At 35.7% G+C, this 24,337-nt stretch overlaps 1 protein-coding gene across 11 annotated transcripts; it reads right to left on the reverse strand.

Annotated features, from left to right (window-relative positions):
• Nucleotides 1-1,537: 1,537 nt before the first annotated feature.
• Nucleotides 1,538-18,926, reverse strand: LOC135671442 (transcription termination factor MTERF5, chloroplastic-like). Of its 11 annotated transcripts, none has more exons than XM_065179567.1 (2): nt 18,744-18,904; nt 1,538-3,104 (listed from the first exon to the last, which is right to left on the reverse strand). In XM_065179567.1, exon 2 carries the CDS (start codon nt 2,774-2,776, stop codon nt 1,607-1,609), a length of 1,170 nt encoding a protein of 389 aa, XP_065035639.1. In that variant the 5' UTR covers nt 2,777-3,104; nt 18,744-18,904; the 3' UTR covers nt 1,538-1,606. The 11 variants fall into 11 exon arrangements, 9 of the variants coding, with proteins under 9 accessions (XP_065035639.1, XP_065035637.1, XP_065035640.1 ...); XM_065179565.1 differs by having other exon boundaries at nt 1,538-3,110; XM_065179568.1 differs by having other exon boundaries at nt 18,756-18,882.
• Nucleotides 18,927-24,337: the final 5,411 nt, after the last annotated feature.

The following is a 24,337-nucleotide window of genomic DNA, read 5'->3' on the forward strand; positions in this document are numbered from 1 at the left end:
ACTTAATAGGAGATAAAAGTTTGAAGGAGAGATAAAAGTTTGAACATAAATTCAAAACATGACGAGCACATCTAACATGAAAAAACAAAACCATGGGAAGCAAGTTGGCAAGCTTTTTGTAATTTCAAAATAAAAGTGGTATTTATCATTGTTTTATTAAAAGCAATGGAAAAAAATTTGAAGAATCAGATAATATATTATAAAATTTATCATTCCATAAATATTATTGATTTTATGTCATTTGACAAAAACTCAGAAAGTAATATTTTTTTTTACATGGTCCAATCACTATCAATCTAATAATAAGTGATTCCTAGTGTATATTTGCTAGTGATCACTCTAAATATTAAAATAAATAGAAATATAACTATTTTATCATTTGAGCCCAACAGTCCATCGACATCCTATTTGATCGAGGTTTTTTTTATATAAAAATAATCAAATTAACGATTCTAATCAATCATAGATTTCGGGATCAATATTTTCAAATTTCCAAATCCAAGAACTAAACTCAATTGTCCATGGTCAATTCTGATTCAATTTGTAAATTAAAAGATTGTCGATTTGATTTAGTTATGATTCGAATCGAACTTAGATAAGAACTCGTTATACCTAACTAAATGCATTTAGATATTGGGTCTATTTTCGGGTTTGGAAATAAGTTATGTTATAGTTGTTCAGCATATTTGGATCATTTGGGGTTTTGTTGATTATTGAAATTTTCTGATATGTTTGAAAAGAAAATTGTAGAAAGGTAGACAAGATAAGAAAACTAAGAGATTTGATGAACCAAACACTTATATGTAGCTTTAGCTATACACATCATTGGTGAAAAAAAAAAATCTTTTAATTAAGATGCATAATATAGATCAAGAATTTGTTAATGAAACTAGTCACTATTCGTGAGCTATGCATCACTTGACTCTATATAAGAAAACATATGTACTCAAATTAAAAGTATAACATATGTAGTCAAATTAAAAGTATTAAAATCGCTTTGTATTGTGACTAGTAAATTCTTCTTCAAATAATCAACTAAACCATCAAATACAAGATTTGATAATTAAAATATAAGCAGTGCAACGTGTTTTAAGATACAAATAAACCTCAAGGTATCAAGATAATGGCTTACAGTACTGTAATAAATAATGGTGTGTTCAAGGTTATACTTAACCAAATGCATTAAGATTTTAGATTTATTTCTGAGTTTGGAAATAAGTCACGTTATAGTTTTATTCAACACCTTTGGATCATTTAATATTTTGATGATTGTTGAAATTTTCTAATGTGGTTGAACAGGATATTATAATAAAGCAATACACAAAATAAGGAAATACTAACTTATTTTCTTTTATTTAATTTTTAAATAGATTGTTTGAGGTTATGTGATAAGGATAGTCATTCAAGAACATACAGGTCAGGTCCCATCAATGATCGATCGACCAAAAGATCCTTTATCACCCTCAAACTCTAATTTCTTAGACATATCAGTATTCTTTTTGTAGTAGAAAAAATAAATAGAAGAAAAATCCCAAAATCAACATGGAAGTTCTACTCTAATAAACTCTTGGAGAATTTAAATTGTCACAAATGTTATAGGTTTACACTAGCAATCCAAGTTTTCGGCAACAACATGGTGCTTTCGCTGCACAGCAACAACATAGGAATCATATTGAGCAATAAATTTCTCCTTGCGGAGCAGGAAAAGAAATTTATTTCTGAACTTCTCTTCCTTTGGCGTCATGACAGATGGCAGGTTATGTTCTCTATCCAGCAATTTATTCTGATTAAGAAAATTCAGAACTTCATATCGAGGTCTCAACCTCTTCTCCAAGCTATACTTCAGAAGCATGGGATAGCGACTGATAGATGTCAGCTCACAACCAGCTTCCTTCGTCAGGAATGTCATCTTGTCACATATGCTCTTCTTTGAGAGTGTCCAAATTTTTGGGCACTTCCTGAATAAAGCATTGATGTCAGGCTGGGACCACCCAAAGCTCATCAGAGTTACCGACATAGCATCAAACTTGGACCTGCTCACATTAACGACCACATGAAGTGCATAAGTGTATACGCCAGAATCACGTGAGACACCCAATTCCTCAATATATTTGATAACTTCCTTTAATTTGTCTATTCTACCAAAATTGCCCGGCATTGTCACCACCATATGCGCGATGCGCTCGTCACTGATGCCATGTTCCCTCAAGAGAGATATACTGGGTTCTATATTCCGAGCCAAGCTAGAAGTAAGAATAAACAAGTTCCTCTTGCAGGCTTTCAGAAACCTCTGATTAGAACCAAGAAGTGACCTCCAGAAGTTGATCCTTGGTTGGATATCACGGAAACAGAGCAGAGTCGGACATGATGAAACCAGCTGAAATATTTCAGTGTCAGAAAATCCCATGTCCTGCAAAGATCTCATCCTGGGCTTCAGGACAGTCTCTACGTTAGCAAATATCAACTTGGGTTGCCTCCGGGTAAGCTTCATGACTTGTGCATCACTCCAACCGCTCTGCTTAAAGAACTCAATGGAAGGACTTGAACTTGGAAGTTTTTTTTCACAGATGCGATCCTTGGCCATTTTCGCAGCCTCTTTTGAGGAAAGTTCACATGACTGAAGCGGGTCGACCAACATAAATTTGGATATATGATTTGAACTGTGGTCTTCGGCAGTGGAAAAGCTAAACAGACTGCCGAGTTGATATGAGGAAAGATGGATGGTGGACTTGTTACATGAAAGAAGGCAAAAGAGCCTCTTCTGCACCAAAAACATTGTCTTTTGAGGCAGTATCACGTACTGTTTGCAGAAAAATACAAGAAAAGTAAGTCTTATTTCTGCCCTGTCCAATCCAAATTCCTCCTCTGCCTCAAATCAAGGATGGTGAAAACTTTCAACTAATCATCTGTCTCAGACAACATTCCTCTACCACTCATGTTAATCCACATGCATTCAATTCCAATCAGCCATTTCTTTCATAGATAAGTCTCTAACTGGTGTTTGCGAGTTGATAAAGAGTACCTATGATTAGTTACTCATTCTCATGCTCACATCCAAGCAATTCTCCACCACTGAAATAATGGCTTCAAATAACACCTGCACACTGACACTAAATTCCATTTATTTTTTTATTGTAGTTGGTGGGTTTAGACACTACCAAGCGTCCTATATCCCAGTAGCAATTGAAAAACCATATCAAATGTATTTCCATCAAATATTCTGCATAAGAGTATACTCATGTTTATACTAATAGGTTGAACATCAATGACTTGAAAAGGGTACCACAGAATTCAGAATAACCGGAAGTTGAATAATGTTTTCTCTAACATCAGAGTCACTAATGTCCTACAACTAAAACCTGGAACATTTCAAATCAGCACTTCCATCGTAACTGATCCATTTAATCAAGATTGCCCAAGAGATGATCTAGATTCACTAATGTCCTACAACTGAAACCTGAAACATTTCAAATCAGCACTTCCAGAGTAATTGATCCATTCCATCAAGAATGCCAAGAGATGATCTAGTTATAAGTCTAGCAAAACCGGTAAGTAGAAAAGACACTGTTTAATTAATCAATAACAGTAATTTGGGAGGTTCAACTTGCTAAAAAAGGCATTGCTGATGAAGATGTGCAACTTGACAAAAGAAAACAACATAGCTGGAAGACCAGAGAAAGGCAATAAATTTTCTGAAAAATGAATAAAGAGATAACAAAACTGCCTCAATCAAGAAATGCTACAGTTTATTTGGCTCTATGCTGATAAAGGAACTTAATTTATGAGAAAGATGCTCATGTAAACAACTTCAACTACAGTAAAAACATTATATGTAGCCTCAGCTACATATCATTAATGAAGAAAAAAAGCCTAGATCAGTGAGTTGCCAATAAAACCAGCAAATGCAAACAACCACAATAATAACAAAAGCCATGATGTCCAAACTATTCACGATCAGCCATATGGATCTTTTGCATAATTGAACTCTGTGTAAGAAAATATCTGTAGTTAAATTAAGAGCATTCAAATCTCTTTCTATTGTTACCAGTAAAGTCCACTTCAAATCACCAACTAAACCAGCAAATACAAGATTTGACAATTCAAATGTAAGCAGGCCTCTGTGTTTTGAGGCACGAACAAGCCTCAAGTAGTGAAGATAGTTGCTTTCAGCACAACAGCAGAGAACACGCTATGTTGGCATAAAGGTGTAAGGTTATACCTAACCAAATACATTGAGATTTTGGGTCTATTTTGGGGTTTGGAGATCACATCAAATTCTAGTTGTTTACTCAACTTGTACCTTAGTGTGAGTCAGGTCCTTTGGATCATTTCGGGTTTTGTGTTGAAATTTTCCGGTGTGGGCTGTAAAGACAATGCAGTAGACATTATAAGAAAACTAAGAGGTTTGATGAACCAAACACTTCATCAAAATAAGCAGTTGCTGTTGAGAGAGCTTCTTTTGGGAAACCTGGTCAGATTAGTACTACTTAGATATATTTTGAATTATAATGCTTCACATGAGGAATAGTCAGACTAGTGCACAAATAATTATAGTTTTCTTTGGCCAGTGACCCAATTATTGCCTCTGCTATCTCTTGTTCTATCTTTTCCATGCGTTTTATTTTTTTAAGACTTCCCCAGTTCTCTTTGCTCTATCTAAAAGTAGCACTTTTGCTGTCTAGCTTAACAACAGTATTTAACTTGCATTCTGCAACTTCTTATTTCTTTAAAGTAAATGCGCATACATGATATGCATGCATTTTTGCATCATTGAACATTTGAGATTGATAAAATTTACATTATTAGGTAAGTTCTAAACCAACTAATATCCGAGAGCTGGAAATTAATTGTCACTTGCCACTAAATACACTCATTGGAAATGTCATAATATAACAAAATTTAGAATACTGAGCACCATGTTTGACCACAGTATCTAGACTACGATCAAGTTAAGCAAATTTAGATAAATATTAGTCAAGATTATTTTTTATGACCTCCAGTACAAGTTACTATGATTGTGGACACTCTTAATAAGTCTAACTTTGCCAATTGAGAAGTAAGAGGCTGCTTCTTACGGATCATACCAGTAAGATCCTACAAGTACTGGGTAATTCAGGATTCAGTGCAAAGTCCAAAAAAGGTTTGCCAAATTTAGAATTCAAAACTCGTATATTTTGTGAATATGGTTCCCTATATTTAGTCCAAAGTTTAAGGGTAGTCCACTTATGGATATACACTATATACATCCCAGATTTTACACTTATGCCTATTACAGATTTCGATTTGTAATTTTAAGATTTATATTTTTCTCATATGTAAATTAGTCAGGGATTGTTATGTATAAGGATTTACTAAAAACAAATGGGAAAGAAATGTCGGGAACAGTTATGGAAACTACTTGCAGTTTAAAAACTCATTTAATGTGCTGTAATGGTTCAAAAAGTCATAACTCTTTAGGATAACTGAAAGGATGTTTTAGCATCCTTTCAATGTCTAAATAAACTCCGCTATATTGAAGAGTAAAGCAATAAGAAAATTCTAGTGCAAACAAAGTACTGAATTATGTCTTTCTCTTTATTTTCTAGTTGATTTTTTATTCTTCAAGTAATCAAGAAGTGCAATCTTGATTATTTCAGGTAATAGGCATTGTATCCTTAAAGATAGAATTTCTGTGAAGCCATCTGCATTGTAGTGGGAAAATTATCTATCTTGAAGATAGTTTCCTAGAAATGCCTTGCCTAATTTTGTTTTGTTCAAGTTTTACTCAGATCTGTATTTCTACTACAACAACTGTACCAATGTTCAAGAACAAAAGAAGATAATTGATGTCATAGGGAATTTGAAATGTCAGATAAAATTATTTTGAATACCAAAATGACTAATGTTTCAACAATGTAAAAATGAAAACACAGTTTATTATGACTGCCAAGGCACATATCTACCATCCCATTGCAAAGAAATGAAAATGAGAAAAAATGGAAATTAAAATATAAGCACAGCAAAATATAAAATCACATCTATGGATGAAGAAATCCACAGCCATGCGCAACAAAAAAGAACTAAGAGCTTCGATGTAATGAGCAGAGCATGAAGATACATAGACAGCTCCTAATAGCTTCTAGTACTAAAGTGCCCTCTCCAAATCCCATTAATGATGGCACCCCTTAGCCTCAAAATTGAATATATACATGCATTCTCTATGTGTAATTAGTAAATACGTGTGAAAAGAGGTCCAACATTTCATTACTGTGGTTCAAAGCAAGACACCAGAACCAGCATGCATGTGATGAAGTTATCCCAAGGGCAAAAAATTGACAAGAAACATGAGCTACGCTCCCATGTGTGGTTCCATCTGATGACTAAAGTATGCATATTATTATGTCTAAGCAACAAATAGGTATCGATTCATATTACAAAATTATTTGATGTTCATAACCATTTGAGAACCGACTTATGCGGCAAGCAACAAGAAATTAATAAAGGATCAAAAGATTAAATAAAATAGCATGTATTCCAATATGTATAGGCACGGCCAGATATTATGCATTAGAGACTCATTACAGATTAACCCATGTAGTTAGCTACCTTTAGCATCTCTGTCCCTACACATTAAAAGGTTACATTTGCATCCTTATAATTACGAAAGTGAATCATCTAGATCCATTTACCATGATGACGTCAGTTTTACTAACGGAAATACGAAAACAAAAGGTAAAAATATTATTTTAACGTTCCAGTTTGTGATGACGAACATCGTTGGTGGTGCTAGACAACAACGCAACTGGGTGTCACGGGTGATTGTTATGGATGAGGAGACTAGTAACGTGAGGTGAGGGCCGCTCTGCATCTGCATTTGCGTCGATGTAGTATCGAGCGACGAGAGGGCTACTGATACAAATGTTGAGCGGCACCGCTCAGCGTCAACATCAACGCAGTTGCCGAGAGGCACCCTTCGACATTTATATCGACAGTCCTTTCATCGCTCGACAACTGCATCGACGTCGATATAGATACAAAGCGACTATCACCTCTCGTGATCGCTCTCCTTATCCACAACAATCACCCACAACCCTCGGTGGCGCCATCGTCCACAACCACCGACGTCATCCGCCACCACTAACTGAAATATTTAAATTACCTTTTAACCTTTTATTTTTGTATTTTCGTTGGTAAAACTGACAACGTTAGAGTAAATAAACTTAGATATTATACTTTTGTAATTATAGGGATGGCAATATAAATTTTTAAAATGTAAGGATCGGGATGCTAAACCTAGACATTGCACTTACACGCAATAGGGAGTAGGAATTGAGGGTTCCTAGGGCTCTCCAATAGGAGGGGAAGAAACATTACAAGGGAGGTGAGTCACACGAGGGTGGGGATCAAATTGCTTGTCTTAATGGACCCAAATGGGGTTCAATTAAGGTTCAACACCACTCGAGCGTGCGACTAGACCGCCCAATGCCCAATCGGTCCTTGCCTAAGCGTCGCATGAGTGAAAAGGTCTGCGTGATGTGCACAACAAGGCTCTCAGGCCTCGCCTCGAGCGATTAGACGAGCACCAAGCACCCAATGTTTAGGTTAGATAGAACTAAGATGATCTAACTTGAATCTCATGACATTTAAAAAATAGATAGATATACAACCAATGTAGCTCAAATTCAATAATCTTTCTGGACCTATGATGAATTTGGTTCAAATCAGTGAGAATATGCCAATAAAACCAACAAGTGCAAACGACAACAATAATAACAAAAGCCATGATGTCCAAACTATTTATCATCATCCATATGGATCTTTTGTATCTTTGAACTCTGTGTAAGAAAATATCTGTTGTTAAATTAAGAGCATTATAATATCTCTCTATTGTTACCAGTAAAATCTCCTTCAATCACTGACAAGACCACCAAATACAAGATTTGACAATCCAAATATAAGCAGGCCAGTGTGTTTTGAGGTATGAGCAAGCCTCAAGTAGCGAAGATAGTTGCTTTCAGCACTTGGCAGAGAACATACTATGCTGACATAAAAGTGTAAGTTTATACCTAACCAAATACATTGAGATTTTGGGTCTATTTTGGGGTTTGGAAATCGAGTCAAATTCTAGTTGTTTACTCAACTTGTACTTTAGGGTGAGTCGAGTCCTTTGTATCATTTGGGGTTTTGTGTTGTTCTGGTGTGCTGGAAGAGGAAACTACAATGCAGTAAACATAATAAGAAAACTAAGAGGTTTGATGAATCAAACACTTCATCAAAATAAATAGTTGCTGTTGAGATAGTTTCTTTTGGGAAACCTAGTAAGATTAGTATTATCTTAGGTATATTTTTAATTAAAATGCTTCACATGAGGAATAGTCAGACTGGTGCACGATTCTATTGACAAATGATTATGATTTTCTTTGCACAGTGACCGGATTATTGTCTCTGCTATCTCTTTTTCTAACTTTTCCATGCTTTTTTGTCTCTAAGACTTCCCCGATCCTCTTTGCTCTCTCCGAAAGCATCACTTCTCCTGCTGTCTATCTTAACAACAGTATTTAACTTGCATACAGTGACATGCTATTTCTTTAAAGTAAATGCTCATGACATGCTGCAGACTGCTTGTTGGGAGGGGTAGCGGGTAACTATCAGGGAGTAGGAAAGGGAAGGGGAAGATGTAAAGAGAGGGTGAAGAGAAGGAGAAGGGATTGTGCGACGGCGAAGGAGGAGTAAGAGAGAGATACCGGACGCTGTACCGTTCGCTGGCGGAGAGGAAGCCGCAGCAGCCACCGTTCTCCGAGGAAAAAGCCGCAGCGATGAGAGCTCGACGGAGGAAGATGCCGCCGCCTTTCGCCAAGGAAAACGCCGCAGTCGCAGTAAGAGAAGGGAGGCAGTTTCACCGCTGCATTTAGGGCATTTGAGGACGCCGTTCTCATCTGGTTCAATCGAAACGAAGATCCAAATTGACTTGACTCCGGCTCGACCCTGCCTGAATCAGGCGGCCGGCTGGGCTTCACCCGGATGAACACGCTCGCCCGGCCCACTTATCGGGCGCCCGCTGACGTCAATTCTCCTTCGATTCACAAACTAAACCAGCAAATATAAGATGTGATGATTTAAATATAAGTAGGGCAATGTGATTTAAATATAAGTTATATTTTTTAAGCCTTAGTCACCATTTCAGAATCATCGATTTCAAAAATTGTCAATTCAAAATTTGGAATCAAAATCGAATTGGCAAGAATTGGTTTCGGTTTATTTTAGTTTGAACCTATAATTTTTCATTATTTTCATTTAAAAATAATTTATAATTAAATTTTTTTTAATTTTTGAAGATAAAGAATGTACAACTATGTTGAGTATAAGTGTAAATATGTAATGATATAATAAAATATTTGATATAAAATTATGTAAAAATTATAAATATTTAATCGCTTCTGATGTTAGATGTCTCGATCGTTTCTTCAATTGATATATTAAATAGGAGATCGTTATCCTTCTAGATGATCTCTAAGTTCTATTTCATCGTCTTTGTCTAATTAACTAATTGGAGGGTCGTGTTCAATCTACTTTTATCTAGAATTCAGTTGAAGTCTCGATCCATAGTTATCATCAACACTAGGGTTACTAGTATTCGTCATCAACATTGAAAATGTCATTATATATCATATACATCATTCTAGAATAAGAAACTCTATACCTATAATATTGTCACCAAACTGAAAAGAAATTGTTAGATATATATTAAGTTTGAGCTTGATGATCCATTTGATTTTTTTTATCTTTGTAATAATAGTTTTTCTCCCTTACAAATTTTATTATCTCTAATAACTAGATCCAAAAAAGTTTGGAAGGAACTATGTTGTCTACTATAATTAGCACTATAATAGTTATATAAGTTAATAATTAATTTTTTAATATCTCTAATTTTATGACCAATATTATTGACTCCTAAACTTTCATAATAAGTGGTTAAATAATTGAATAATTACTAAAGTCACTTAATCTAGTACCAGAGCTAAAAACATATGTAATTAAATAAATCGATAGAATTAAAAAATAATTTATATTTTTTTTTAATTTTATAGTTATTATTGTCATATTTAAATTATTATCATATTGATATTCTTATAATTCACCAAGCATAATAATACAAACAACCAAAAATAATATGCATAGTAAATGTATATATTACATGATTAAAAAGTTTTAAAATTCTTTCACATACATTCCGATGTTTCAAATATAAGAAAACTTTCATAATATTATTTGTAATAAAAATATATAATAATTTTTAATATTCAAAAGATTTTTTAAATAATTTATATATTGAATTCCATTAGGTAGAAATATTTTTAGGAAATCTTTTGATCCTTTTATTATTTAATTTATAAAATATGACTTAGTTTTTTCATTACTTATGGATGACTTCACATGAATGAAATAGCTTGCTTTATAGGAGAGATAAAAGTTTGAACATAAATTCAAAACATGACGAGCACATCTAACATGAAAAAACAAAACCATGGGAAGCAAGTTGGCAAGCTTTTTGTAATTTCAAAATAAAAGCGGTATTTATCATTGTTTTATTAAAACCAATGGAAAAAAATTTTAAGAATCAGATAATATATTATAAAATTTATCATTCCATAAATATTATTGATTTTATGTCATTTGACAAAAACTCTAAAAGTAATAATTTTTTTTACATGGTCCAATCTCTATCGATCTAATGATAAGTGATTCCTATGTATATTTGTTAGTGATCACTCTAAATATTAAAATAAATAGAAATATAACTATTTTATCATTTGAGACCAACAGTCCATCAACATCCTATTTGATCGAGGTTTTTTTTATATAAAAATAATCAAATTAACGATTCGAACCAATCGTAGATTTCGGGATCAATATTTTTAAATTTTCAAATCCAAGAACTAAAATCAATTGTCCATGGTCAATTCGGATTCAATTTGTAAATTAATAGATTGTCGATTTGATTTAGTTATGATTCGAATCGAACTTAGATAAGAACTAGTTATACCTAACTAAATGCATTTAGATATTGGGTCTATTTTCGGGTTTGGAAATAAGTTATGTTATAGTTGTTCAGCATATTTGGATCATTTGGGGTTTCGTTGATTATTGAAATTTTGTGATATGTTTGAAAAGGAAATTGTAGAAAGGTAGACAAGATAAGAAAACTAAGAGATTTGATGAACCAAACACTTTTATGTAGCTTTAGCTATACACATCATTGGTGAAAAAAAAAAATCTTTTAATTAAGATGCATAATATAGATCAAGAATTTGTTAATGAAACTAGTCACTATTCGTGAGCTATGCATCACTTGACTCTATATAAGAAAACATATGTACTCAAATTAAAAGTATAACATATGTAGTCAAATTAAAAGTATTAAAATCGCTTTGTATATACATATCAACAAAAATAAAAATAAAAAAAATAAAATATATATATATATATATATATATATATATATATATATATATATATATATATAAGAATCAGTATTCTTTTTGTTGTAGAGAAAAATAAGTAGAAGAAAAATCCCAAAATCAACATGGAAGTTCTACTCTAATAAACTCTTGCAGAATTTAAATTGTCACAAATGTTGTAGGTTTACACTAGCAATCCTAGTTTTCCGCAACATGGTGCTTTCCATGCACAGCAACAACATAGGAATCATATTGAGCAATAAATTTCTCCTTACGGAGCAGGAAAAGGAATTTCTTTCTGAACTTCTCTTCGGTTGCCATCATGACAGATGGCAGGTTATGTTCTCTATCCAGCAATTTATTCTGATCAAGAAAATTAAGAACTTCATATCGAGGTCTCAACCTCTTCTCCAAGCTAAACTTAAGAAGTATGGGATGGCTACTGATACATGTCAGCTCACAACCAGCTTCCTTCATCAGGAATGTCATCTTGTCAGATATGTTCTTCTTTGAGAATGACCAAATGGATGGGCACTTCCTGAATAAAGCATTGATGTCAGGCTGGGACCACCCAAAGCTCATCAGAGTTACCGACTTAGCATCAAACTTGGACCTGCTCACATTAATGACCACATTAAGTGCATAAGTGTATACTCTAGAATCACGTGGGACACCCAATTCCTCAATATATTTGATAGCTTCCTTTAATTTATTTGTCTATTCTACCAAAATAGCCCTGCATTGTCACCACCATATGTGAGATGCGCTCTTCACTGATGCCATGTTCCCTCAAGAGAGATATACTGGGTTCTATATTCCGAGCCAAGCTAGAAGTAAGCATAAACATGTTCCTCTTGCAGGCTTTCAGAAACCTCTCATTAGAACCAAGAAGTGACCTCCAGAAGTTGATCCTTGGTTGGATATCACGGAAACTGAGCAGAGACGGACATGATGAAACCAGCTGAAATATTTCAGTGTCAGAAAATCCCATGTCCTGCAAAGATCTCATCCTGGGCTTCAGGACAGTCTCTGCGCTAGCAAATATCAACTTGGGTCGCCTCCGGGTAAGCTTCATGACTTGTGCATCACTCCAACCGCTCTGCTTAAAGAACTCAATGGAAGGACTTGAACTTGGAAGTTTTTTTTCACAGATGCGATCCTTGGCCATTTTCGCAGCCTCTTTTGAGGAAAGTTCACATGACTGAAGGGGGTCGACCAACATAAATTTGGATCTATGATTTGAACTGTGGTCTTCGGCAGTGGAAAAGCTAAACAGACTGCAGAGTTGATACGAGGAAAGATGGATGGTGGACTTGTTACATGAGAGAAGGCAAAAGAGCCTCTTCTGCACCAAAAACATTGTCGTTTGAGGCAGTATCACGTACTGTTTGCAGAAAAATACAAGAAAAGTAGTCTTATTTCTGCCCTCTCCAATCCAAATTCCTCCTCTGCCTCAAATCAAGGATGGTGAAAACTTTCAACTAATCATCTGTCTCAGACAACATTCCTCTACCACTCATGTTAATCCACATGCATTCAGTTCCAATCAGCCATTTCTTTCAGAGATAAGTCTCTAACTGGTGTTTGCGAGTTAATAAAGAGTACCTATGATTAGTTACTCATTCTCATGCTCACATCCAAGCAATTCTTCACCACTGAAATAATGGCTTCAAATAACACCTGCGCACTGGCACTAAATTCCATTTATTTTTTTATTGTAGTTGGTGGGTTTAGACACTACCAAGCGTCCAATATCCCAGTAGCAATTGAAAAACCATATCAAATGTATTTTCATCAAATATGCTGCATTAGAGTATACTCATGTTTATACTAATAGGTTGAACATCAATGACTTGCAAAGGGTACCACCGAATTCAGAATAACTGGAAGATGAATAATGTTTTCTCTAACATCAGATTCACTGATGTCCTACAACTAAAACCTGGAACATTTCAAATCAGCACTTCCAGAGTAATTGATCCATTTAATCAAGAATGCCCAAGAGATGATCTAGATTCACTAATGTCCTACAACTAAAACCTGAAACATTTCAAATCAGCACTTCCAGAGTAATTGATCCATTTCATCAAGAATGCCAAGAGATGATCTAGTTATAAGTCTAGCAAAACCGGTAAGTAGAAAAGACACTGTTTAATTAATCAATAACAGTAATTTGTGAGGTTCAACATGCTAAAAAAGCATTGCTGATGAAGATGTGCAACTTGACAAAAGAAAACAACATAGCTGGAAGACCAGAGAAAGGCAATAAATTTTCTGAAAAATGAATAAAGAGATAACAAAACTGCCTCAATCAAGAAATGCTACAGTTTATTTGGCTCTATGCTGATAAAGGAACTTAATTTATGAGAAAGATGCTCATGTAAACAACTTCAACTACAGTAAAAACATTATATGTAGCCTCAGCTACATATCATTAATGAAGAAAAAAAGCCTAGATCAGTGAGTTGCCAATAAAACCAGCAAGTGCAAACAACCACAATAATAACAAAAGCCATGATGTCCAAACTATTCACGATCAGCCATATGGATCTTTTGCATCATTGAACTCTGTGTAAGAAAATATCTGTAGTTAAATTAAGAGCATTCAAATCTCTTTCTATTGTTACCAGTAAAGTCCGCTTCAAATCACCAACTAAACCAGCAAATACAAGATTTGACAATTCAAATGTAAGCAGGCCTCTGTGTTTTGAGGCACGAACAAGCCTCAAGTAGTGAAGATAGTTGCTTTCAGCACTACAGCAGAGAACACGCTATGTTGACATAAAGGTGTAAGGTTATACCTAACCAAATGCATTGAGATTTTGGGTCTATTTTGGGGTTTGGAGATCACATCAAATTCTAGTTGTTTACTCAACTTGTACCTTCGTGTGAGTCAGGTCCTTTGGATCATTTCGGGTTTTGTGTTGAAATTTTCCGGTGTGGGCTGTAAAGACAATGCAGTAGACATTATAAGAAAACTAAGAGGTTTGATGAACCAAACACTTCATCAAAATAAGCAGTTGCTGTTGAGAGAGCTTCTATTGGGAAACCTGGTCAGATTAGTACTACTTAGATATATTTTGAATTATAATGCTTCACATGAGGAATAGTCAGACTAGTGCACAAATAATTATAGTTTTCTTTGGCCAGTGACCCAATTATTGCCTCTGCTATCTCTTGTTCTATCTTTTCCATGCGTTTTATTTTTTTAAGACTTCCCCAGTTCTCTTTGCTCTATCTAAAAGCAGCACTTTTGCTGTCTAGCTTAACAACAGTGTTTAACTTGCATTCTGCAACTTCTTATTTCTTTAAAGTAAATGCGCATACATGATATGCATGCATTTTTGCATCATTGAACATTTGAGAATGATAAAATTTACATTATTAGGTAAGTTCTAAACCAACTAATATCCGAGAGCTGGAAATTAATTGTCACTTGCCACTAAATACACTCATTGGAAATGTCGTAATATAACAAAATTTAGAATACTGAGCACCATGTTTGACCACAGTATCTAGATTACGATCAAGTTAAGCAAATTTAGATAAATATTAGTCAAGATTATTTTTTATGACCTCCAGTACAAGTTACAATGATTGTCGACACTCTTAATAAGTCTAACTTTGCCAATAGAGAAGTAAGAGGCTGCTTCTTACGGATCATACCAGTAAGATCCTACAAGTACTGGGTAAGTCAGGATTCAGTGCAAAGTCCAAAAAAGGTTTGCCAAATTTAGAATTCAAAACTCGTATATTTTGTGAATATGGTTCCTTATATTTAGTCCAAAGTTTAAGGGTAGTCCACTTATGGATATACACTATATACATCCCAGATTTTACACTTATGCCTATTACAGATTTCGATTTGTAATTTTAAGATTTATATTTTTCTCATATGTAAATTAGTCAGGGATTGTTATGTATAAGGATTTACTAAAAACAAATGGGAAAGAAATGTCGGGAACAGTTATGGAAACTACTTGCAGTTTAAAAACTCATTTAATGTGCTGTAATGGTTCAAAAAGTCATAACTCTTTAGGATAACTGAAAGGATGTTTTAGCATCCTTTCAATGTCTAAATAAACTCCGCTATATTGAAGAGTAAAGCAATAAGAAAATTCTAGTGCAAACAAAGTACTGAATTATGTCTTTCTCTTTATTTTCTAGTTGATTTTTTATTCTTCAAGTAATCAAGAAGTGCAATCTTGATTATTTCAGGTAATAGGCATTGTATCCTTAAAGATAGAATTTCTGTGAAGCCATCTGCATTGTAGTGGGAAAATTATCTATCTTGAAGATAGTTTCCTAGAAATGCCTTGCCTAATTTTGTTTTGTTCAAGTTTTACTCAGATCTGTATTTCTACTACAACAACTGTACCAATGTTCAAGAACAAAAGAAGATAATTGATGTCATAGGGAATTTGAAATGTCAGATAAAATTATTTTGAATACCAAAATGACTAATGTTTCAACAATGTAAAAATGAAAACACAGTTTATTATGACTGCCAAGGCACATATCTACCATCCCATTGCAAAGAAATGAAAATGAGAAAAAATGGAAATTAAAATATAAGCACAGCAAAATATAAAATCACATCTATGGATGAAGAAATCCACAGCCATGCGCAACAAAAAAGAACTAAGAGCTTCGATGTAATGAGCAGAGCATGAAGATACATAGACAGCTCCTAATAGCTTCTAGTACTAAAGTGCCCTCTCCAAATCCCATTAATGATGGCACCCCTTAGCCTCAAAATTGAATATATGCATGCATTCTCTATGTGTAATTAGTAAATACGTGTGAAAAGAGGTCCAACATTTCATTACTGTGGTTCAAAGCAAGACACCAGAACCAGCATGCATGTGATGAAGTTATCCCAAGGGCAAAAAATTGACAAGAAACATGAGCTACGCTCCCATGTGTGGTTCCATCTGATGACTAAAGTATGCATATTATTATGTCTAAGCAACAAATAGGTATCGATTCATATTACAAAATTATTTGATGTTCATAACCATTTGAGAACCGACTTATGCGGCAAGCAACAAGAAATTAATAAAGGATCAAAAGATTAAATAAAATAGCATGTATTCCAATATGTATAGGCACGGCCAGATATTATGCATTAGAGACTCATTACAGATTAACCCATGTAGTTAGCTACCTTTAGCATCTCTGTCCCTACACATTAAAAGGTTACATTTGCATCCTTATAATTACGAAAGTGAATCATCTAGATCCATTTACCATGATGACGTCAGTTTTACTAACGGAAATACGAAAACAAAAGGTAAAAATATTATTTTAACGTTCCAGTTTGTGATGACGAACATCGTTGGTGGTGCTAGACAACAACGCAACTGGGTGTCACGGGTGATTGTTATGGATGAGGAGACTAGTAACGTGAGGTGAGGGCCGCTCTGCATCTGCATTTGCGTCGATGTAGTATCGAGCGACGAGAGGGCTACTGATACAAATGTTGAGCGGCACCGCTCAGCGTCAACATCAACGCAGTTGCCGAGAGGCACCCTTCGACATTTATATCGACAGTCCTTTCATCGCTCGACAACTGCATCGACGTCGATATAGATACAAAGCGACTATCACCTCTCGTTATCGCTCTCCTTATCCACAACAATCACCCACAACCCTCGGTGGCGCCATCGTCCACAACCACCGACGTCATCCGCCACCACTAACTGAAATATTTAAATTACCTTTTAACCTTTTATTTTTGTATTTTCGTTGGTAAAACTGACAACGTTAGAGTAAATAAACTTAGATATTATACTTTTGTAATTATAGGGATGGCAATATAAATTTTTAAAATGTAAGGATCGGGATGCTAAACCTAGACATTGCACTTACACGCAATAGGGAGTAGGAATTGAGGGTTCCTAGGGCTCTCCAATAGGAGGGGAAGAAACATTACAAGGGAGGTGAGTCACACGAGGGTGGGGATCAAATTGCTTGTCTTAATGGACCCAAATGGGGTTCAATTAAGGTTCAACACCACTCGAGCGTGCGACTAGACCGCCCAATGCCCAATCGGTCCTTGCCTAAGCGTCGCATGAGTGAAAAGGTCTGCGTGATGTGCACAACAAGGCTCTCAGGCCTCGCCTCGAGCGATTAGACGAGCACCAAGCACCCAATGTTTAGGTTAGATAGAACTAAGATGATCTAACTTGAATCTCATGACATTTAAAAAATAGATAGATATACAACCAATGTAGCTCAAATTCAATAATCTTTCTGGACCTATGATGAATTTGGTTCAAATCAGTGAGAATATGCCAATAAAACCAACAAGTGCAAACGACAACAATAATAACAAAAGCCATGATGTCCAAACTATTTATCATCATCCATATGGATCTTTTGTATCTTTGAACTCTGTGTAAGAAAATATCTGTTGTTAAATTAAGAGCATTATAATATCTCTCTATTGTTACCAGTAAAATCTCCTTCAATCACTGACAAGACCACCAAATACAAGATTTGACAATCCAAATATAAGCAGGCCAGTGTGTTTTGAGGTATGAGCAAGCCTCAAGTAGCGAAGATAGTTGCTTTCAGCACTTGGCAGAGAACATACTATGCTGACATAAAAGTGTAAGTTTATACCTAACCAAATACATTGAGATTTTGGGTCTATTTTGGGGTTTGGAAATCGAGTCAAATTCTAGTTGTTTACTCAACTTGTACTTTAGGGTGAGTCGAGTCCTTTGTATCATTTGGGGTTTTGTGTTGTTCTGGTGTGCTGGAAGAGGAAACTACAATGCAGTAAACATAATAAGAAAACTAAGAGGTTTGATGAATCAAATACTTCATCAAAATAAATAGTTGCTGTTGAGATAGTTTCTTTTGGGAAACCTAGTAAGATTAGTATTATCTTAGGTATATTTTTAATTAAAATGCTTCACATGAGGAATAGTCAGACTGGTGCACGATTCTATTGACAAATGATTATGATTTTCTTTGCACAGTGACCGGATTATTGTCTCTGCTATCTCTTTTTCTAACTTTTCCATGCTTTTTTGTCTCTAAGACTTCCCCGATCCTCTTTGCTCTCTCCGAAAGCATCACTTCTCCTGCTGTCTATCTTAACAACAGTATTTAACTTGCATACAGTGACATGCTATTTCTTTAAAGTAAATGCTCATGACATGCTGCAGACTGCTTGTTGGGAGGGGTAGCGGGTAACTATCAGGGAGTAGGAAAGGGAAGGGGAAGATGTAAAGAGAGGGTGAAGAGAAGGAGAAGGGATTGCGCGACGGCGAACGAGGGGTTAGAGAGAGATACCGGACGCTGTACCGTTCGCTGGCGGAGAGGAAGCCGCAGCATCCACCGTTCTCCGAGGAAAAAGCCGCAGCGATGAGAGCTCGACGGAGGAAGATGCCGCCGCCTTTCGCCAAGGAAAACGCCGCAGTCGCAGTAAGAGAAGGGAAGGGAGACAGTTTCACCGCTGCATTTAGGGCATTTGAGGATGCCGTTCTCATCTGGTTCAATCGGAACGAAGATCCAAATTGACTTGACTCGGGCTCGACCATGCTTGAATCAGGGCGGCCGGCTGGGCTGCACCCGGTTGAACACCCTCGCCCGGCCCACTTATCGGGCGCCCGCTGACGTCAATCCTCCTTCGATTCACAAACTAAACCAGCAAATATAAGATTTGATGATTTAAATATAAGTAGGGCAATGTGATTTAAATATAAGTTATATTTTTTAAGCCTTAGTCACCATTTCAGAATCATCGATTTCAAAAATTGTCAATTCAAAATTTGGAATCAAAATCGAATTGGCAAGAATTGGTTTCGGTTTATTCTAGTTTGAACCTATAATTTTTCATTATTTCATTTAAAAATAATTTATAATTTTTTTTTTTTTGAAGATAATGAATGTACAACTATGTTGAGTATGAGTGTAAATATGTAATGATATAATAAAATATTTGATATGAAATTATGTAAATATTATAAATATTTAATCGCTTTTGATGTTAGATGTCTCGATCGTTTCTTCAATTGATATATTAAATAGGAGATCGTTATCCTTCTATATGATCTCTAAGTTCTATTTCATTGTCTTTGTCTAATTAACTAATTTGAGGGTCGTGTTCAATCTACTTTTATCTATAATTCAGTTGAAGTCTCGATCCATAGTTATCATCGACACTAGGGTTACTAGTATTCATCATCAACATTGAAAATATCATTATATATCATATCCAACAAGAAACTCTATTATTGTCACATATTAAGTTGCTAGATACATATTAAGTTTGAGCTTGATGATCCATTTGATTTTTTTTATCTTTGTAATAATAGTTTTTCTCCCTTACAAATTTTATTATCTCTAATAACTAGATCCGAAAAAGTTTGGAAGGAACTATGTTGTCTCCTATAATTAGCACTATAATAGTTATATATGTTAATAATTAATTTTTTAATATCTCTAATTTTATGACCAATATCATTGACTCCTAAACTTTCATAATAAGTGGTTAAATAATTGAATAATTACTAAAGTCACTTAATCTAATACGAGAGTTAAAAACATATGTTATTAAATAAATCGATAGAATTAAAAAAAATTATATTTTTTAAATTTTATAGTAATTATTGTCATATTTAAATTATTATCATATTGATATTCTTATAACTCACCAAGCATATTAATACAAACAACCTAAAAAAATATGCATAGTAAATATATATATTACATTATTAAAAAGTTTTAAAATTCTTTCGCATACATTCCAATGTTGCGAATATAAGCAAACTTTCATAATATTATTTGTAATAAAAATATATAATAATTTTTAATATTCAAAAGATTTTTTAAATAATTTATATATTGAATTCCATTAGGTAGAAATATCTTTAGGAAATCTTTTGATCCTTTTATTATTTAATTTATAAAATATGACTTATTTTTTTCATTACTTATGGATGACTTCACATGAATGAAATAGCTTGCTTAATAGGAGAGATAAAAGTTTGAACATAAATTCAAAACATGACGAGCACATCTAACATGAAAAAAAAAAAACCATGGAAACCAAGTTGGCAAGCTTTTTGTAATTTCAAAATAAAAGCGGTATTTATCATTGTATTATTAAAACCAATGGAAAAAATTTTTAACAATCAAATAATATATTATAAAATTTATCATTCCCTAAATATTATTGATTTTATGTCATTTGACAAAAACTCTAAAAGCAATAAGTTTTTTTACATGGTCCAATCACTATCAATCTAATGATAAGTGATTCCTAGTGTATATTTGCCAGTGATCACTCTAAATATTAAAATAAATAAAAATATAACTATTTTTTTTTATAAAAAATGTATAATGTGCGAGCTAATGTGGTACACGGAATTTGTCATGTGGTAGGATTTAAAGCCTTGACAATAATTGATAAATCTAATTTTTTTCATCAAAACTAAAAGACAAATATTTAACAAAAATTAATATAGCTAATGTTTGATAGTTTTTAATATAAAAATTAAAAATGGGATTAGTAGGGTACTCAAAAATTTAAGTTTGACTTTTCTCCACGTCAAGTTGTTTATTGGATGTTTCTTTACAATATAATTTAATAATGTTCATATTTTTTTAAAAATGACCATAGATGTGTTCATACTATTACCTACCTGGTAATTATTCTCTTAATAAATTTCTCCTCGCTTAGCAGGAAAAGAAATTTCTTTCAGAACTCTTCAGATAGCAGCATCACGACAGCTAGAGAAAGGTTATGTCCTCTTATAATAGAGCAATTTATTCTGCTTAAGAAAATTCGGAACTTCATATCGAGGTCTCAACCTCTTCTCCAAGCTATATGTAAGACGGAAAATGATATATGTCAGCTCACAACCAGCTTCCTTCACAAGTTGGGCTTGGAGACAAGCTAGCAGTAAGGAGAGTCATTCATCTCCCGGAGGCTCTGATGATCCGGATATTGTTAGGGTTTTTTTTTCCTGAGTTTTTGAATAATATTTATTGAGTCTGTTTAGTTCAGTTATTTATTAAGTCGATTTAATTTAGTTAAAATCAGATAAAGATTTATTTAATATTTATTTATTATTAAGAGTCCAAATTCTGATGGACCATAGGTGGAACTCTGTAAACAATGATGTAACTCTTTCTTTTAAGGAATCAATCAATGAGTTCCAATCTATGGACAAACCTTAGGAGGTAGATCCCCTCGAAGTGATCAAGGAGGCCGACCCCCTCAAAGTGATCAAGGAGGCCGATCCCCTCGAAGCGATCATTTCCTTTTCTTCATTTTCTTCCACGATAAGACCTTAGAGTTTTAACAATTGGTAGCAGGGCAGCGATCCTCGGCGTTCTCGCTGTAGTATTGTCATAGCTATAAAAAAAAAAACGTTTGTAAGAAGGTGAACCCGACAGCCACCGAGAAGAAGACGACCAGCAGCCTTTAAAAAAGAGAGAGAGAGAGAGAGAGAGAGAGAAGAAGAAGAAGAAGAAGAAGAAGCAACAACTGCAGCCACGCACCCTTGCTTCTGGCCAGCTCACCCGTCGCCCGTCGCTGCTCTTCGGCCAGCGATCGACTCTGCCCCACTTCTAGCCAGAGTCCACCATCGCCTCCCATTTGAGCCACCACCGTTGCCAGGAGATGACACTACCAACGTCCCACTCCGCCGTAGCCCTGCTCCTCTTCTCCACCGCCGCTGCAGGGCAACTCCTTCTCCACCGCCGGTGTTGCTTCCCGGCCGATCGATCACCGCCGCCCGCCTCCCAACTACAACTCTATCCGTGCCCCCCCTTGGGTCGCAGCCGCAGTCGCCGGTTGCCGCAGCCCCAACTTCCCTTCTTCCCCACTGTTGCTGCAAGGCAACTCCTTCTCCACTACCGCCGTTGCTTCCTGGCCGCTCGATCACCGCTACCCGCCTCCCAACCGCAACCCTAGCCGTGCCCCCCCTGGGTCGCAGTCGCAGCCCCTCGTTGCAACGGTTACAGAAACAAAGCTTCCTCTGTTGTCGCAGCCCTCCTTCCCTATCACGACCCTCGCTGCTATTGAATCTCGTATTTTGATGATGAAACTAATTGATAATTATGTTTTAATATGCATTTTAAGTGACGTAGGATGCTTTGATCAGGATGAGACAATTAAAGCAGGAAAAATCATATTGGGCCGGAGGAACATGTTAGAAGATTGGACGTCGGGCTAGTGGATCAGTCGACGTATCGACAGAAGGCTTCAGGCCGTGGATTCAGGCATCGGGCCAAGAAGAGCAGGTATTGCGCCAAGGATATTGGAGTTACGGAGTCAACTGGCTGATTGGGTAATAGGCCGTAGGAGAGGATGATGCGCCAAAGAATCAGACGAAGCGTCAAGGGACCAATGACATGCCAGACAACTTGATTAATGCTTAGTATTAATTGTCTAGATCAAAGTTTGTTTTACATATGCAGGATTAACTACGATTACAGCAAGACATGCAGCAGGTGTTGTGCCGGAGTCAAGACTAAGATCACGTTGGGGGTTCGAGAGTTCGACGGAAGTCCGGATGATCGTCGGAGGTTCTACGGGAATAAATCCGAGAAGTCCAGGAGCTTGCCAAAGAAGCTCGTCAGAACTCGCTAAGTGGATCGTCGTAAGTCCAGGAGTTTGCTGGAAGTCTGCCGGAGCATCGCCGAGGGTTCGTCGGATGTTCGCCAGAAGTTTGCCGGAAGCTCACCAGAAGAAGCGATTGATGCACCAGAGCAAGTTGCAGTATTAATGTCTTAAATATCGTAGTTAGCATGTAGATTAAGTTAGGAATAGAAGGTGATCCCATTAACTTAATCTGGGGGCAATTGGGCCCTTGACAGACCCAAATTAGGCCGAATGGATTAGCCCATTCGGACCTAGAATTCTTGTCCAGTGGTGGCACCGCCTAGGAGCTCAGTCTCCCAGGAATGCCAGGCAGTGGTACCGCCTGAGCTCGGTCTCTGAGCAAAGCTGAGTAGTGGTACCACCCCTGTTAGGCGATGGTACCGCCTGAGCTCGGTCTCTGAGCAATGCTAGGCGGTAGTACCGCCTAGTTATGGCGGTAGTACCGCCAGGACCCCGGAAATTCGGGAGATGATATTTTTGAGCTCCAAATTCGAACTAGTTGAGGTCTATATAAACCTCACCCTTTCTTGCACTTCGCTTAATCTTAAGTTGAAGAACTTTCCGAAACGATTTTTCATCGAAAGTGTTTTTATCATACGAACATCGTTTTAAATCGTCGAAAGTTATCCGCTGCACTAATTCACACCCCCCCCCCCTCTTAGTGCTTTTGATCCTAACAATTGGTATCAAAGCCTCGTTTTTCATATTTGGTTTAACACCCAAATTGAAATGGCTCTTTTCGGCAACCAAGAGGGTCACTCTCTCATTCATCCTCCCTTTTTCAATGGGACGAACTACACTTATTGGAAAACTCGAATGAGAGTTTTCTTGCTTTCATTGGATTTGAATTTATGGCACATTATCGAATCCGATTTTAAAAGGTCTTCTCTTCCAATAAAAGATTGGAATGATTTGGAGAAGACATTTTCTTTAAATGTTAGAGCTATAAACGCTCTATTTTGCGCCTTAGACAAAATCGAGTTTAATCGGGTTTCTACTTGCGAATCGGCTTTCGACATATGACACATTCTTGAAATCACACACGAAGGCACAAGTAGTATTAAGGATTCTAAAGTTAATTTTTTAATGCATGATTTCGAGCTCTTTCGAATGAAGCCGAGCGAAACCATTGTTGACATGTACACTCGTTTTATGGATGTCGTCAATAGTTTAAAAGCTCTTAGCAAATGTTTTTCGGATTTTAAACTTGTAAACAAGATTTTGCGTTCTCTTAATAAAACTTGGGATTCAAAAGTAATCGCTATTCAAGAAT

This window comes from Musa acuminata, unplaced genomic scaffold (genome assembly GCF_036884655.1).
Source record: "Musa acuminata AAA Group cultivar baxijiao unplaced genomic scaffold, Cavendish_Baxijiao_AAA HiC_scaffold_1139, whole genome shotgun sequence".
NCBI lineage: Eukaryota > Viridiplantae > Streptophyta > Magnoliopsida > Zingiberales > Musaceae > Musa > Musa acuminata.

Bases quoted from the DNA above. Each gene is read 5' to 3' on its own strand.
- LOC135671442 (XM_065179567.1), bottom strand. From the start codon at position 2,776: ATGTTTTTGGTGCAGAAGAGGCTCTTTTGCCTTCTTTCATGTAACAAG.